Source organism: Penicillium arizonense (assembly GCF_001773325.1).
Source record: "Penicillium arizonense strain CBS 141311 chromosome Unknown PENARI_contig009, whole genome shotgun sequence".
NCBI lineage: Eukaryota > Fungi > Ascomycota > Eurotiomycetes > Eurotiales > Aspergillaceae > Penicillium > Penicillium arizonense.
In genome coordinates, this window is record NW_019173286.1 from 896926 (window position 1) to 913212 (window position 16287).

A 16287-nucleotide genomic window follows, 5' to 3' on the forward strand; every position below is an offset into this window, starting at 1 on the left:
GCTCACCGTCCCCAATACAGGCGGCAGCAAATGGAAATACTGATTATGTTAAGATAGAGCTGGTACCGCACACATGGAGCAACTCCAGATCACGATGAAGGCTGCAGGAGCAAACACCGTCGGCATCGCGGAGCCAAGAATTCGTCTCCTGCCAGACATTTTCCGTGATGAACAAGATGTTCCACTTCATGCCGAAGGTTACATTCGTCAGGAATACCTGATTGATGGATTTTCTGAAGGAGAAATTTATTGTACCCGCCTTGTTCTCCATTCCCCCAAGGATCCAATCAAGTTTTCTGGACTTGTTGTTGTAGAGCCTTCTGATTCAATGGGCGGAACAAAGGTATGGCTCAAGACCAAACGGTGGATCATGAGAAATGGTAATTTAATTCCTCGTTGACATTATTATTCTTCGGCTGACAGTTCCACAGGTCATGCATGGCTTCAAGTCGACTCCCAGGCTCCCTCTGCCATTGAAATTACAAAGAAAGTGGACAACAAACGCTACAAGGACATAAGCTTCATCGCAACCAGTACCTTGCAAGAAATCGAGAGTGTCATCCCATCAGCTTTGGATGCTCCCGAGGAGACAGTCTGGAATAACTACAAAGTCTTTAAGGAAATGTGGTGGGCATCAACTCTCCAGTCTCCCGAGATCCTGGTTGCCGCATCGCATGCAGCGAGATCTGGCTGTCTGTCAATCAAGGCAAACCGCGTAATCCTATGTGGTATGGCCCAGACAGGCGATGTGACCCGTCGATTTATCCTTCATGAATCTCATCTCCGACTGCCTGATGGATCGGTTTCCTTCGAAGGATATCTCCCATTCCAGAACGACGGTGGCCCTGCGCTGCCAGACACACACTCATCCAATGTCAAAGTCATCGAGACAATGGGCGATTATGAACTCTTCTCCCACCAAACCCTCTACGGAAACGAAAACGGACTGGAGACCTACCCCCACCGCCGTCATGATAGCGACTCCTACCGATTGTACGAGGTCCCCGGCTTGTCTAACCGCGCGGCTAGGTACGTGCCCATGGCTGACATGGCCGAAATGACCTATGCCACCTTTGGGTCTGCCCAGTGGAGCACTTTCTGCAGCTCCTTCATCTACCATGCCGTCTTCGAGGCTATGGACAAGTGGATCACAAAGGGCGCTGCGCCCCCGCATGGCGCTGTGATTTCCACTGGAGTGGGTGGGGACGTCATCCGTGATGAGCACGGAAATGCTGCTGGGGGAATCAGGACTGTTCATTCGGAGGCTCCCACCGCACAGCTGGTTGATATAACCCCCCGGGACCGACCTAACTGGTACAGTGGTAAGTGATGTTCCTATACCCGAATTGAGAGCGATGCGAGCTGTGACTGATAACATTCTGAAGGGTCCGAAAGCCCTTTCACGGCAGACAAATTGATGGGTCTCTACAAGAGTGTGGCCAACTACCGGAAGTTGGCAACTGACGCCATTCGCTGTCAGCTCCGAGCTGGATTTTTGCTGGGCGCGGACCTAAAGACTCTGCACCGCGATACTGTTGAGAAGGTCTCTTTTTGATTCTTCTTAGCGGGTTGGGTTTGAGATAGTACATGGCCATTAGCAATGCTTAGCATAAGCAGATTACTCCACTCCAATCAACTGTGATGTTGAAATTGTTTCTGTTTTATTGAGAAACTGTAAAAACGGTCTTCCATTTTTGATATCTTGGGTTTCTCGTCCCAATTGCATCCATCCTCTCACGTAATTCCTACCTCACTCGAGCAAAACTCACCAAAATACAAAAAAACATACAACTGTAAGGATTTGCTACTGGTCACTCACCTAACTACTAACCGGTGTTTGGCTTAATTTCGGCCGAGCGGATAGAAAACCCTGTCCTCCACAGCCTGTGGTTGTATGTATTAGCATTAGCATTGGAAAAGGGGGTATATAGGACTAGAACTACGCTAGTTATCACCGTCTAACTACTGATTTACCGGCGTGTGGCTGTGCGGCCAGTAGTCAGGTGGGTGCCACCTAGAATATAGCTAATACTGCATTCAATATGCCTCGATAAATTAGTAAGAAATTGGCGCACTTTTTGGTAGGGGGCTCGGTGAACGTAGAGTACTGATTGGGGAACCCAAGTTTTTCCAATGTTGCCTGGCAGAACTTGATAATCGCATAAATCCCCGGTAACAAGTAAACATTCAGGTGAAGACAGGTATTGCGCTAATGCAAGTAGCTTACTGAAGGACCCGGTATTTAGAAGAAAAGCAGCAGCTTGTTTTGATTTATCTGCTCAATCAATTCGTAATCCTGTTATGGAATTTCCAGTCTTGGGGTTTTACTTATATGTCCATACTTAAGGCTATCAAATATACAAAGGGAAAGCCTGCTAAAGCGGACTTTCGTCTAGGTTTTATTCCACTAGACTTCTCCTTACGTATGAAGCCGGTAGAAGTGTCATGACAAGCAGGATCAGACCGCGTTACACATCTATCTCTAGTGCTATTTAATCAAATAACTATTTAAAATTTCGGAATGGTGAGCCATATTCTGGAATTATCTTGCTTTTTTCAAAGCACTAGTGTAGCAGACATCCCGCCAGAAAATGGCAAAGCTTCACTCATGTGCATGTACGATCAATCACAGTCACATCACGGCATAGGACTGGTGGAGTCAAACCCGATTAGGAAAAGTGATGGGTTAAAAGTAATGCAATAGCAATTCGCCGGTATTGCCTACTTCTCATTTCAAAATTAGACACCAACCAAATACTTTCGTTAAGCGCTTCCCACGCTCTATATGTAGAATAAGTTCAGGTCTAGGTTAATGCGACATGGGCTCGTCACACAAAGACAGGGACCTTGCCAATCACTACGAAGGCACTGGACATGATCAGGGTATAAAGCGCTCATCGGTCACCCATCGAATGCAAAGTGGTTGTTTCAATAAATCCTACATTGCCTATCCTTAGGACCTTGAATCTCTGACATCGGTCTGCCAGTCTACACCGAAACAGCCTACATTTCTCCATTTTGCCACCATGGGTCTCGTAAAGCTCCTTCTCAAAGCGATCATCATCCCGATTGTTCTCCTCATCGTCGTCACCGTCGTTATTGTCATTTACATTAAGATGCGCCGCGAAAAGAAGCAGAAACAACAAGAGATTGCAGCCGGGTTCCAGCCACCTCCTATACAGCAATGGGTTCCTTACACTCCGGTCCAACAGCCTGCCCCGGTTTATGTCAAAACTCCGGGGATGACGGAACACGGTATTGTACAGCCTTGATTTGAATGAATTGTAGGTGTGATTTACCTCCTGGTGAATATCGAACGTGACTAATTCCCGAGGAGATGCAGATTTCTATCAATACAATTTTCTTTATGTTATGGGTTGGGTATTTTACTGTTCGTTGAACGATACTAGAATGGCATTTCGTTGGAAACTTTGTGTTTCAATTTGTTCCTCTTTCTCTTTATCTCAAGTTACAACATTGGCTCCTAATGGCATGTGTAAGGAGTTCGACCTTCCGTGTCTCAAAACTCTGTACTACAGAAAGAAATGAGCAGGATTGCCACTACTTGGTCACCAGAAACTAGGCAGGCCTTTTTTTTAGATGTGATCAAAGCTCTAGTCCAATAATATAGCCCGCAAACAAAGAATCCGTCATGCATTATCAATAACTTGCATATTCCAAAACGGAGCCCATAGGGCTGCATACAGCACGGTGTAAATCCCTGCAGCCGTATACCAATCACTTCCGGAATATGGGGACATAATGTCCTCTGCATGTGGGTCAAAGCCCCTGTCTCCTAGGGGAATTCTGTTGCCTGAAGCCCTCCCCTTGGGGTGATAAGTGTTTCTTTGGTTGGGGAGCCGATGGAAGGTGGGACTACGGTATGTTGGGACTATTTATCCGCCCCCTTTTTCTACAGTACGCGTAATTATCGGAAGGATATTGTGTAACGGTTATTCATGTGGGTGCCGTAATAATGAATTGTTGTCTAGATGCCGGGTCAAATTGCGGAACCATTTACTTGACATGCCATTTCCAACAGAGTCACGAGGCCCCCAATGTCTATGGGCGCACTAGTGTGAGGCCCCATCATTTTATCTAACCCTAAATGGAATGTGGGACTGTAACTAGAGAATGTATATTGCGTCACAATACTAATTTATGATGGTCCTCTGCTTCTATTTTAGCGCCAAGTCTCAGCCCTACGAGGCGACTCCACCGGGAATGGGCACCGCTGGTCCCTGCCTTTGCATTGTCAGTCTTGTGTTCTCGAACAGATGCTGTTTCTATTTCAGACGCCCCATTGTCGATCTATGTATTTTATGATATACTAGTTAAGTACGATAAAAACGTCTGTATCCTGCTATTCGACTTAAAACGGTACGCAACTGCAAGAGATGTAACTGTGAATGTAACTATTTTTGACAGCACATTAAATCAATGGCGAGTCGATTGCATCTGGATGCACGTAGAAAGCAATCGCAATGATGAAATACCTAGAGTTCATTAGCACTCGCCAAAACCAAGCACTCAGGTGGTCACTTACGTTCCAACCAATAAACACCCCTCGTAGTAGTTAGATCGACCGCCTCGGATTAAGCAGTCCATCACTATAACAGACAAGAAAAAGACCACTGTCTCAAATGGGCTATAGCGCAGCGACATGGGCTGTCCGATGATCATACCGCAAATTACCAGGAACGGACTCACGAACAGAGCGATCTGCAAAGTGCTCCCCACGACCACACCGATAGCGAGGTCCATATTGCCTTTCAGTGAAGAGTTGATGACCGTGTTGAACTCTCCCGCGTTGCCGACAATTGGAACGACAATCAGGCCAATAAAAGCCCTGCTCACATGCCATTTCTCCACGAAGCCATCCACACTCTCAACCAGACAATCAGAGCAGACGGTGACACCGAAAGTAGCAAGGATCAAGACAATACTCGCTACCCAGGGGCCCAGGACTTGCTCTTCTTTTCCTTCTGGTTCATCATCGACGAATAGCTCAGAGTGACTTTTCAGTTGGAAGTAAAGATAGACAAGGTAGAATGCGAGTAGAACAACCGAAGCGGCACGGGAGAGACTCAACACGCTCTGTACCACGTCTGGTGACTTGGATGATATGGTTGAATAGAGGACCGATGGGATGATCAGTGATGCAGAGGAGACGACCATCAAAGACGACAAGATCCCACTAACATCCACGTTGAATGTTACAGCCTCTTTTGAAATGCCGCCGCAGAATAGAGACGCGCCGAGAATCTAGATCGATCAGCAAACTACCCACGAAACCGGAATGTTTCAAGCTTACCAGAAGATTGCCCGAAAGAATACTGCCCACCATACTGGACTGGACAATATTGATTTCACCTTGTCTGACCGCAGTAATCCCCACCTGTGCAATGATGTTAGTTTCCCCACTCAAGACCAAATGTTCACAAGCACTCACGATCATTTCAACAGCATTTCCAAACGTCGCATTGATCAATCCTCCAACCGTCTGTCCAACGCTCTTAGCCAACTCCTCGGTAGCAAAAGAAAGTAATGCCGCCAGGGGAAGAATAGCCAAGAAATTGAAGACGAATCCAATGGAATCGTCCCACCCTTGATTCCCCGCTATGATCCCCAGAAAAACAAACGGCAGAAGCAGGTTGGAGTAGCTGCATCCCAGGACCGTCTTTACCACCCGTAGAGCAGAGTTGCCTGGAGACATATGGCGCGGCTCGGAGGGATCCGCTTCACACATTCCCGAGTCATTCTGCTCCTCAACTCTGTCGTTTTGGGCATGTTCTTCTCTTAACAATGCCTGCCGTTCTTCAGATGGCGAGTTTGTGTCGAAGATGCCATCCATGCTGTGGTTGATCTTGGTTGACTTTCGCAGTCGAAGAGTAGGGTCATCCATGTTTTGTCAAGAGTGAAAGTAAAATAGCACTCAGAGAGAGTCACTCACTGGGTTGGGGGGAGATGATGTACATATAATACGACGTAAACAGACACCTGTACTTGTACCTGTACCCGTACTTGTACCGGTAAAAGTCATGGAGATAAAATACACATAGTTCCATACAGTTACGGTATATTTCAATGACCCGTCAGTACGAAAGATAGCCGCATTTAATCTTCGCTGTGTTCTCAAGTTCATATATCAACCATGCCTGAAGGGTTGGCCAATTTGAATCCCTCGATTATGGCAGAACTCCGGCGCAACGCCCTCAAGTTCAGCTCGGTAATGCTGCCCCTCATCGGCATAGCAGCGGGAGCTATGCGGCTGAACGGCGCCACAGTATTCACACTCAACATCTTGGCTCTGATCCCACTGGGACCATGGATCAGCCGATCTGTCGATGCGCTATCCGTGGGTGGGCTACGGGCCGTGAACGAGCTACTCAAATCAACACTCGGCAACTCGGTCGAATTAATGGTGGCTGCCCCTCAACTTCCATGCGAAACATAACTAATGATGAACAACCAGATCGGAATCAATGCAATTGCACAGAAACGCCCACATATCTCCCAGTCCGTCATCCTCGGCAGTGTTCTCAGCAATCTACTACTGGTATACAATCAAAACATTAACTCCGAACCAAAACCCAAACCACAAACTAATCTCATACTCTGTATGACCAGGTCCTGGGCAGCACACTCTTCATATCAGGCTACGACAAAAAGCGCCTCCGCTTCGACCGAACCTTAACAACAGTCCTCTCCTCCCTAATGACAGTCGTCTTTATCCTCCTGGCCATCCCAACAATAATGGACGTCTTCCCTTCCGCAAAGAACACACCAACCAGCCAGATCCTCTTCACGCAACGCATAACAGCAGTCATATTAATCGCCCTGCTCATGACATTCCTCCTTTTCCGACTGGGAACACACGCGGCAATGTTCGCCAGCACGCCTTTCTCCCAAAATGATGCAAATACAAGACAGAGCAGACACCAACACCGACAAAGCCAAATCATCGAAGCACAACTCCCCCGTCCATATCTCGGAAAGAACGTCGCCGGTTTGGTCCTCGCTGCTGCGTCGGGGTGTACATTCGGATGTACATATTACATTGTGAACAGTCTGGCCGAAGTAGCCGGGATGACTGGATCAAACGAGTCGTTCCTGGCTGTGACAATTGTCCCGATTTTAGGGAATTTTGTTAAGTATCACTCCATCGTGACGGGGTCTAGGTCTTACAGCCAGATTGAGCTGGGAATCCGGGCGATTATCAATTCTGTTTTGAGGGTTACGATGCTTATTGTGCCGCTTTTGGTTCTTGTTGGGTGGGTTTGTAATCGGCCGCTTATTTTGCGGTTTGACGGGTTTGAGGCTACGACACTTTTGCTTAGTGTTGTTGTTATGACTTATCTTATTTCGGATGGGAGGAGTAATTATTTCGAGGGGATGATGTTAATTGGGACGTGAGTGTTATTCTTCCTAGATATTTTGGGGAATTGTGCTAATCCTTTTTGCTTTAGGTATGCTATTATTGCGTTTTCGTTTTATGTGAGACCAGGGGTACCGGCGAATGTTATCTTCTTGAGTTCTTAAATTGGTGAGCTTGTGAATTTATCTCCATTTTTACTATCTGTGCGATACGACCATGCTTGGAGTAGGACATCGGTTCAATCTAAAGCATAATAGGCTAAGCCATTGGAGGGTAAATTCGTACCATCGAAAGCCTAGCGTGTGTAAAAAGCAGCAACTAGACCGGAATACCTAAAATAAAAGATTAGTATCAGCTTTCACCCACCATCAATATGTCCAAAGAGAAACTTACAGAGCAATCAACATCGCGCCATGAATATAAGCATACTGCCCATCCCTCAGCAAATGATTAACCACTAGAATAGCCAAAAACATGGCAACAGTCTGAAAAGAATCAAAGAAAAGAGTCATCGGCTCCGCAATGCACCAGCCCATGATAACCAAAAAAGAAATCGCAAAAAGACCAATTTGCAAAAGACTATCGATAATCACCTGAATCGCAGAGTCAGTATTACCAGACCGCGACGAAGAAATAACAGTAACACCCTCGGTACTATTACTCGCCAACGGAATAAACACAAGCGCAATAAAGCTATGGGAAGTCCCAAGAGTCTCAGCCATATCACCAATGCTTTCCAGCAGAAGTTCCGTGCAGAAAATGGTAGCTGCGACAGCTGTCACCAATCTGATCACTGAAGAGGCCAGACTAGCTGTCGTTCGTGGCGTGGATAGTTCGACATCCTCATCTTCTTCATCGAAGTTATGTTCGCATGAGATGAAGAGGTGTTTGTGAGTCTCTAGGTAGAAGTAGAGATATCCAGCGTAGAGAATGAGTAGCACCAATGAAGTTCCACGTGAGAAGGATAGCACTCTGCTGTCGATTTCGGATACTGGGAACGTTGAGTAGAGTGCTGTTGGGAGGAGGAGTGCCACGGCTGTTATCATCATCAGTGATGAAAGTGTTTTTGCTAGGGCGCCATTGAATTCTAGGACGTCTTTATTGTAGGATGCTGTTACGAGACAGCAGCCGAATACCTGATTGAGTTGTTAGTTCGATGATACCTCTGTATGCTGACTGGGTCTTTTTGTTTTACCAGAAGAATATCAGAGAGGATACTGCCCACCATGACAGATTGCGCGAATGGAATTTCTCCATGGACCAAGGCCAGAGTTCCCGCCTGTATGCAGATTTAGTCAACGAGTTATCCAGTAAATGTAACTCCCGGAAATCATGTCACTCACTGTTAGCTCGACAGTATTCCCAAACGTTGCATTGAGAAGCGCACCCTGCAATTCACCCAAGTGTTCCTCAAGTTCCTCGGAAGAAATAGAAATCGCCTCAGACAAGAAAACAATAGCAACGATATTAACCACCAGCACAACCGTTGCATGCCAGTGGAATATCTTCGCTGCTGCTGCCAACGGTAACAGCACCATGACCGGGAGGCCATAGTTGATATTGAGACCTGCCTGGGCGGGCATCTGGATCAAGCCTCGGAAGCGAGTCCAAAGGTCTGCATCAGGGACATGACAGCGATCCACGTGTAGCCTGGAAGAAATTTGAGATGAACGCATTGGCAAGAGCACACCTACCTAGGTAAGCTGAAGTCCAGGGAAGGTGCGACCGGGGAAAGATAAACAGTTGCAAATACAGGAATGGTATGTGTATTGGCCAATTTACGGTAACAGTCAGCCCTATTACTAGCGCACACGGGACGGATAGGGCTGAACAGGCAACAACATTTCTCTGCCTTACGTGTTTGGTCAATATAAATAACCTTGACTGGGCAACTATTAATCACGACTGGGGAACTCCGACTAGTACTCTTGGCTGTACTGTAGACACGGCTTATGGAATCTTGTTTCCCCACCTGTGCACCTGTGCACCTTACCTTGAATCTGTTAGCCGCATACCGGTCGCAAAGTCCATCTTCATCTTCTAACCTCATCACCATCCCTCTGCCGATATCGCTTATCAGACCGACTTCTCCGTACATCTCACAGGACTGAATGGTCCGTCCTCCAATCTATGGACATACACCCGCCCTCGCTCGAATCGCTCCAGAGGGGGGTGACTGATCTAGCAACGACATATCATGACCGGGGATGGACGAGCGCAGCCACAGGCCTGGAAGGAGCCCTCAAAACCGCCGAAGAACGAGCCGCAACAGACGCGAATCTCGACGCAACGATAACAATACTGGAAGAGCTGGGTGCACTGGTGAAAGCCTGTCTACGCGGCAAGCTGTGGATCATCGCGGAAGACCTGGGTATCCTTGTGCTGGAGACCAGTGAAGCCCTGAAAGGTGAACGAGATCCGATGACAATGACTGCCATGAATAATCTGGCATCTGCGTACTGGGGCCGGGGACAACTGGATCAGGCGGCTGCTCTTGCGTCGCGGGTGACGAATCTTCGGAGAAGATTGCTTGGCGAGTCACATCCGCAGACGTTGACTTCGATGACGAATTTGGCGTCTACATATCGGAGCCAGGGGCATTGGTCTGAGGCTTTGAAGCTTGATTTGAAGACGTTTAAGATGAAGAAAGAGACGCTTGGTGCGACGCATGCATCGACGTTGGGATCGATGGCAAATTTGGCGATCTCCTATACAAACCTCGGTCAGTATGACGAAGCGGAATCGATTGCACGCGAGTTGGTTGATTTGGGAGAGAAAGCGCTGCCTCCGACTGATGCGTCGCTATTAAATTGGAAGTTGAGCCTGGCGTCGACGTATCGAGACCAGGGGAGGCTGGGCCCCGCTGAGAAACTCGAGCGCGAGGTCGTTGCTGCCAGTCGGGCTTCATTAGGGACGGAGAATCCCTTCACACTCACTTCCATGGCCAACCTTGCGTCCACTTATCGGGAGCAAGGTCGATGGCCGGACGCTGAGCGTCTTGAGAAGGAGGTCGTGTCGACTAGTGAGACAGTGCTTGGCGAGACACATCCGCAGACTCTCATGTCCATCAGTAACCTTGCCTCTACCTATCGAAGCCTGGGTCGGTTAGAAGAGGCCAAGCGCCTTGGTGAAAAGGCGACAACAGTTATGAAGGATGTTCTCGGCGAGCGTCATCCATACACGTTAGTCGCCATGGCCGACCTAGCCGTAACATATCAACTGAAGCAGCAGTCACCTGATGCTGAAATGCTTGCAGCCCGGTCACTGCGCTTGATGGAGGAGACTATCGGCAAAGACCATCCATATACCCTCAGCGCCATGGCCAACCTAGGCTCCATATACCAGTCGCAGAGCAAGTGGGATGTCGCAGGGGGTATGGCGGAGACGGTGTACGCGGGCAGAGAAAGAGTATTTGGAAAAGACCATCCAGACACTCTCGCGGCACTGGAAGATTTGAGAAGAGTAGCCTGGGTAGAAGCGGCGGATCAGAATGCACAGTCAACGTTAAATTAGACTCGTTAGGTTTTTTTGGAATATGGAGAGGCGGGGGCGTCTCGGACCGTTAGCATGCATCTATAGTCATCTGTTTTATGAGTTAAGGAACCAATTGACAAGCTTTGTTTGGCGCCCATGTCCCTTTTATAAATTTGTCGGGCTGATGGGGCCAGTCAGCCTTGTATGCGGCCGTCTTTTCGCCGAACACAGCCTCCTTGCCAAGACTTGTCACTCTATGAAGTAACTTATATTGCTTTTGAGGTTACAGCACAACTAGCACAGCCTTCTCGGTTGACTAAAGAATTAGGCTGCCAGTTTGGAGCAGGTGGGCGGGGGGGTCAATTGTACTATCGGCCTGTTAAGCTATGGGGAGGACTGGGGGATTGGCTCATCCTCTGCAACTACCTACAGTAGTTTAAAACTCAAGAATAAAGTGGGAATGAGAGTCTCGTGGGGGTGTGTTCCCATAATAAATCTTGAGTCTCGAATTGCTGGGTGATAGCTATTTACATGGTCAACCTGTGGTATAGACTTAGCTACGGGAGCTGCAGTATATACAAAATCCTGGCATTTGACTTGCTATTATAGTTACATGAGACTACAAATTATATAGCAGAGTTTTCACTGGATTCTCCATCAATCATTATGGAACCAGTAAAGATAGTGGTTGTCTAGTTTACGATATTTCTGAAGTGCTCTATTTCCCTGAAGCATCTGTATGCTTCTTAGACTCCAATTATAAAGACTCAATGGTGTCTCCAAACCAATCTTTCCCTATTCAACACACTCCATACTCCGACCATCTCCGCCCCACTTCCGCCCCACTTCCGCCCCGCGACGCGCAAGTCAGAGTATCGTATGTACAGTGTATGGTATTTACGTATCTGTATTTCATAGACATCTCTCACCTCCAGGGTCTTTTCCTTTCTCACCCGACCCAATGACGCCAACATCGGGGGCCGATGGGTCTCGCATTTCTGCTCTTTGGTCCGTAAGTGTGCAAATACCCTGAAAAAGCGCCTTTCACTCACGCACCACAGGCACAGCGACAGAAACATGTCCCTGAACTATCCTCCGATTCAACTTTCACTCCTTTCTCCCTCGACCCTGACACATTGGGCGATCTCGTGCAGTCCAGGGATGTGCAGAAATTGCGTGCCCTCGGTGGTGTAAGGGGTCTTGAGGAGGAACTACGAACCGATATACACTCCGGCTTGAGCTTGGATGAGACCTACCTTGATTTTTTCGCTGTGTCTACTAATACGGCGTCCGCGGATAAAGTGACCGTCCCCGAACGCCCTTTCACAGCGGAATTTCAGCATGATGCATTTGTTGATAGGAGGAGATATTATGGGGATAATTGCCTACCTGCGAAACCGCCCCCGAGCTTTCTAGGGTTGATGTGGGCAGCTTACAATGACCACGTTTTATTTCTCTTGACTGGTGCTGCTATCATCTCGCTTGCCTTGGGCTTGTACCAGACACTCGGCACCACACACTCGGCCAACAATCCTCCCGTCGAATGGGTTGAAGGAGTATCGATCCTCGTCGCTATCGTTGTCATTACCCTCGCCGGTGCCGCAAATGATTATCAAAAGGAGCACAAGTTTCGGAAACTCAATAAGAAGCAGCAAGATCGCAATGTCTGGGTCCTTCGCTCTGCGCGAACTCACGAGGTTCCTATCTCTGAGATTGTTGTCGGTGATATTGTCCATATCAGCCCAGGGGATATTGTGCCGGCGGATGGAGTGCTGCTTAGGGGCCACCAGGTCAAATGCGATGAGTCGTCCGCGACAGGAGAGTCTGAGCCCGTGGATAAGAATTCGCTTGAGACTACTTCGACCCATGGTGAAGGATCCGAAATCGATCCTTTTATTCTTTCTCATACAAAAATCGTGGAGGGTGTCGGTGTCTTCCTTGTCGTGGCAACTGGCACACGATCAAGCTATGGGCGCATCCTACTCTCTCTCAATACCGATCCAGGTTTCACTCCTCTCCAAGTCAGGCTGAGCAAGCTGGCAAAGAATATCGCCAACTTTGGTGGCATTGCTGCGCTCGTGCTGTTTGTGATTCTGTTTATCAAGTTTCTGGTTGGTCTACGCCACAGCACCGAAACTCCCTCTGAAAAGGGACAATCATTCTTGAATGTTTTCATCCTTGCATTGACGGTCGTTGTTATCGCTGTTCCGGAGGGTCTTCCATTGGCCGTCACCCTTGCACTGTCCTTTGCCACAACGCGGATGATGAGAGACAACAACCTAGTTCGTCAACTCCGAGCTTGCGAGACTATGGGGCAAGCCACGGATATTTGCTCCGACAAAACGGGTACTTTGACAGAGAACAAGATGACTGTTGTCTCGGGCTTTTTCGGTGTTACCTCGCAATTTACTGAAAGAACAGCCATCCCAGAAATCCCTGGCGGGGAAAATAAAACATCGAGAGCAGGGTGCATGGGCATTCTCTCCAAAGAGACAATAGTTCTGTTGAAGCAATCGATCGCGATCAACTCATCCGCGATCGAAAGCCAAGGTGGAGGCAGGGAATTCCTTGGCTCCCAGACAGAAGCAGCCTTGCTGCGGTTCTCTCAAGACTACCTTGGATTGGGTCAGCTTGACCACGATCGTTCCTGTGTTGAGATCGTGGACCTTCTTCCTTTCGATGCGTCGCGCAAATATATGGTTACAATTGTCAAGCTTCCCAGTGGCTCATATCGGGCATATGTCAAGGGTGCTCCTGAGATCCTTCTTGGGAAATGTGCAGCCATAATTGGAGAGCCAATGCAGGGAGCTCAAATTGCCCCTATAACAGAAACCGATAGTCAGCAATTTGGTCAAGTAATCGCACAGTACGCCTCGCGGTCTTTGCGCACTTTTGCAGTCTGCTTCCGTGATCTTGATCAGTTACCCTTCAAGGGAGACGAAGGAATCAACTTCGACGAAGTAATGAATGGCCTCGCACTCCAATGTATTCTCGGTCTTCAAGATCCCCTTCGAGCTGATGCATGGGATGCTGTACAGACTAGTCACAAAGCAGGTCTGACGGTTCGAATGGTTACCGGAGACAATCACCTCACAGCAAGAGCCATTGCCGAGGAATGTGGAATTATCACTGACCCAGATGACATCGTTATGGAAGGTGATGAGTTCAGAGCCTTGAATGAAGACCAGCAGAAGGAAATAGTCCCACGCTTGAAGGTTCTAGCACGATCTCGTCCAGATGATAAGCGGGTACTAGTTCAGCGGCTGAAGGACCTAGGCAGGGTTGTCGCTGTCACTGGAGATGGCACTAATGATGCGCCAGCTCTGGCAGCCGCTGATATCGGGTTCTCAATGGGGATTTCCGGTACCGAAATTGCCCGTGAAGCGTCTTCGATTGTTCTGTTAGATGATACGTTCTCTTCGATTGTGAAAGCCATCATGTGGGGAAGAGCAGTGAGCGACGCAGTGAAGAAATTCTTGCAGGTAATATTGGCTTTTTATTGCTCAACCCCGAAGCCCTCGACTAATAACCATACCCTTCTAGTTCCAAATCACTATCACATTCACCTCAGTCGGACTAGCATTTGTCTCTGCAGTAGCCGACTCATCACAGGAGTCCGTCCTAACCCCAGTACAATTGATGTGGGTGAACCTGTTCCAAGATACACTGGCAGCCCTGGCCCTAGCAACAGATCCACCTCCCCGCCGGATCCTGGACCGGAAACCAGAACCAACGTCTTCGCCACTAATCACACCCAACATGTGGAAGATGATCATCGGCCAAACTGTCTACCAGATACTCGTGACACTTGTTCTATACTTCGCCGGCGCTGCCATTTTCTCCTATCACGGCGAGCATCAAACATCGCAGCTGCAGACTGCTGTGTTCAATACCTATGTCTGGATGCAAATATTCAACATGTACAAGTACGTTGACACTACTGTTCTGGGTCTCTTTCTCGTGTTGCAAGAAGCCATGCTAATACCTATACAGCAACCGCCAAATCGAAAGATCATTCAACCTCATCGAAGGAATCCACCGCAACTGGCTCTTCATCGCCATCACGACTGTGATGATGGGTGCTCAAATCTTAATCATGTTTGTTGGTGGCCGGGCGTTCTCGATAACGAGATTGACTGGTGATCAATGGGCTTATTCCCTGATTCTTGGCTTCATCTCTATTCCTGTTGGCTTTGTTCTGCAAGCTGTTCCTACTGTCGTTGTTGAGAAGCCGATGGCTTGGATGGGGAGGTTATGGGATAAAATACGGCGTCGGTAGACTAGCCACTCTCTTCAATGGTGAAATATATTCGTAACAGATTAATGCTGTAGAGACAACAATACTCTTTGTTTCAACACCAGTGCACTATGTAAGCACGGGCAGCAATCTGTCATTGCTAGATGCATCCTATTAGGGTATCAGAAAAGTAGACGACAACTGAAGCAAGCCTATTATATATAGAGCAAAAGGCGTGTGCAAGAATTACTGTCTTTGTATAGCAAACATTTCAAAGGGAGGCATGACACCTTCACATACCTATGCCCCGCGCTTCTATTAAGAAGAGTGATCTGCCTCTCTATTCTGTCTCCCTTTTCTGCTTCTTCACTCTTCTTTAGAAATAACCAATACCTGCAAACAGAAGCTTACTACCCAGTTGTTGTTATCTTCTTCATCTAGTCAACATACATCTCGCGTATCCAATATCTCCCAAACACATGGTAATAATCCAAGCGCAGCATCGGGCTCCCTCTCTGGGATTCATCGATCTTCTCTTCGAGATCCGTCGGCACATATACACATATCCGATCCCTCAAAAGCGTCGTTTTGATTTGAAATGGCTGGCGGAAGGCTATGGTTTCCCATTCAACTTTTATGAGGATTTCTGGCGCGGCAAATCCGTTGGTTCGCGTGGGCTCAACTTTCCTTATCTATTGAAACAAAGCAGCCAAGAATGCTTGAATATTCTTTACGGTGAAAAGATTATGGAAGATTCTCGAGTCACTTGGGCGAGCAGACTCTCAAGGAGTTCATCGGCGATAGAACCGACGCCGTATGCGATATTCGACCGTAATGGCACAACCTTATGGCATGATGTTCGGGAAAAGCACACCAGATATCTCATGATAGGCATCGATTTTTCCAATTCCTTGCATTTCAACACCAAAAACAGCCCAAAGTTGGGTTCCCGAATGTTTGAAGGGGAGGTTGGAAAGCTGGATCAAATGGGTTGGGCCCTATTTCGAATGCTTTGGTCAGCTTTTGGTCGTTTCAACAAAGGTCTAGCTGCATGGTCGTGAACAGAAGGAGACTTGGAGCTTGCTGACAAGTATCTACCGGAAACTTGTGTGAGAATACGAACTAGCCGTGGCCATGATTGTGTGTATTGACCGGTGCACAATTCGGGGGGAAGACTGCCTAGACTAGGATGGTATGG

General features: G+C 47.9%; 7 protein-coding genes across 7 annotated transcripts; 5 read left to right on the forward strand and 2 right to left on the reverse strand.

Moving 5' to 3' along the window:
* Window positions 1–94: 94 nt before the first annotated feature.
* Window positions 95–1555, forward strand: PENARI_c009G04550 (uncharacterized protein; the record flags this gene model as incomplete). The annotated part of the gene is made up of 3 exons (XM_022631838.1): window positions 95–380; window positions 432–1322; window positions 1386–1555. 3 exons carry the CDS (start codon window positions 95–97, stop codon window positions 1553–1555), a joined length of 1347 nt encoding a protein of 448 aa, XP_022488239.1.
* A 1264-nt stretch (window positions 1556–2819) lies between these two features.
* On the forward strand, window positions 2820–3272 carry PENARI_c009G01824 (uncharacterized protein; the record flags this gene model as incomplete). The annotated part of the gene is made up of 2 exons (XM_022631760.1): window positions 2820–2900; window positions 2958–3272. The coding sequence occupies 2 exons, from the start codon at window positions 2820–2822 to the stop codon at window positions 3270–3272; spliced, it is 396 nt and encodes a 131-aa protein (XP_022488085.1).
* Window positions 3273–4432: 1160 nt separating this feature from the next.
* On the reverse strand, window positions 4433–5905 carry PENARI_c009G11410 (uncharacterized protein; the record flags this gene model as incomplete). The annotated part of the gene is made up of 4 exons (XM_022632049.1): window positions 4433–4496; window positions 4547–5265; window positions 5315–5398; window positions 5453–5905. The coding sequence occupies 4 exons, from the start codon at window positions 5903–5905 to the stop codon at window positions 4433–4435; spliced, it is 1320 nt and encodes a 439-aa protein (XP_022488232.1).
* A 249-nt stretch (window positions 5906–6154) lies between these two features.
* Window positions 6155–7542, forward strand: PENARI_c009G10881 (uncharacterized protein; the record flags this gene model as incomplete). Its single annotated transcript, XM_022632034.1, has 4 exons — window positions 6155–6424; window positions 6476–6559; window positions 6631–7274; window positions 7470–7542. 4 exons carry the CDS (start codon window positions 6155–6157, stop codon window positions 7540–7542), a joined length of 1071 nt encoding a protein of 356 aa, XP_022488144.1.
* A 131-nt stretch (window positions 7543–7673) lies between these two features.
* Window positions 7674–8961, reverse strand: PENARI_c009G04424 (uncharacterized protein; the record flags this gene model as incomplete). The annotated part of the gene is made up of 4 exons (XM_022631834.1): window positions 7674–7710; window positions 7772–8514; window positions 8574–8657; window positions 8722–8961. The coding sequence occupies 4 exons, from the start codon at window positions 8959–8961 to the stop codon at window positions 7674–7676; spliced, it is 1104 nt and encodes a 367-aa protein (XP_022488135.1).
* A 547-nt stretch (window positions 8962–9508) lies between these two features.
* PENARI_c009G08083 (uncharacterized protein) lies at window positions 9509–10891 on the forward strand (the record flags this gene model as incomplete). The annotated part of the gene is made up of 1 exon (XM_022631944.1): window positions 9509–10891. The coding sequence occupies one exon, from the start codon at window positions 9509–9511 to the stop codon at window positions 10889–10891; it is 1383 nt and encodes a 460-aa protein (XP_022488078.1).
* Window positions 10892–11813: 922 nt separating this feature from the next.
* Window positions 11814–15131, forward strand: PENARI_c009G12215 (uncharacterized protein; the record flags this gene model as incomplete). Its single annotated transcript, XM_022632074.1, has 4 exons — window positions 11814–11864; window positions 11914–14334; window positions 14396–14778; window positions 14846–15131. The coding sequence occupies 4 exons, from the start codon at window positions 11814–11816 to the stop codon at window positions 15129–15131; spliced, it is 3141 nt and encodes a 1046-aa protein (XP_022488258.1).
* Window positions 15132–16287: the final 1156 nt, after the last annotated feature.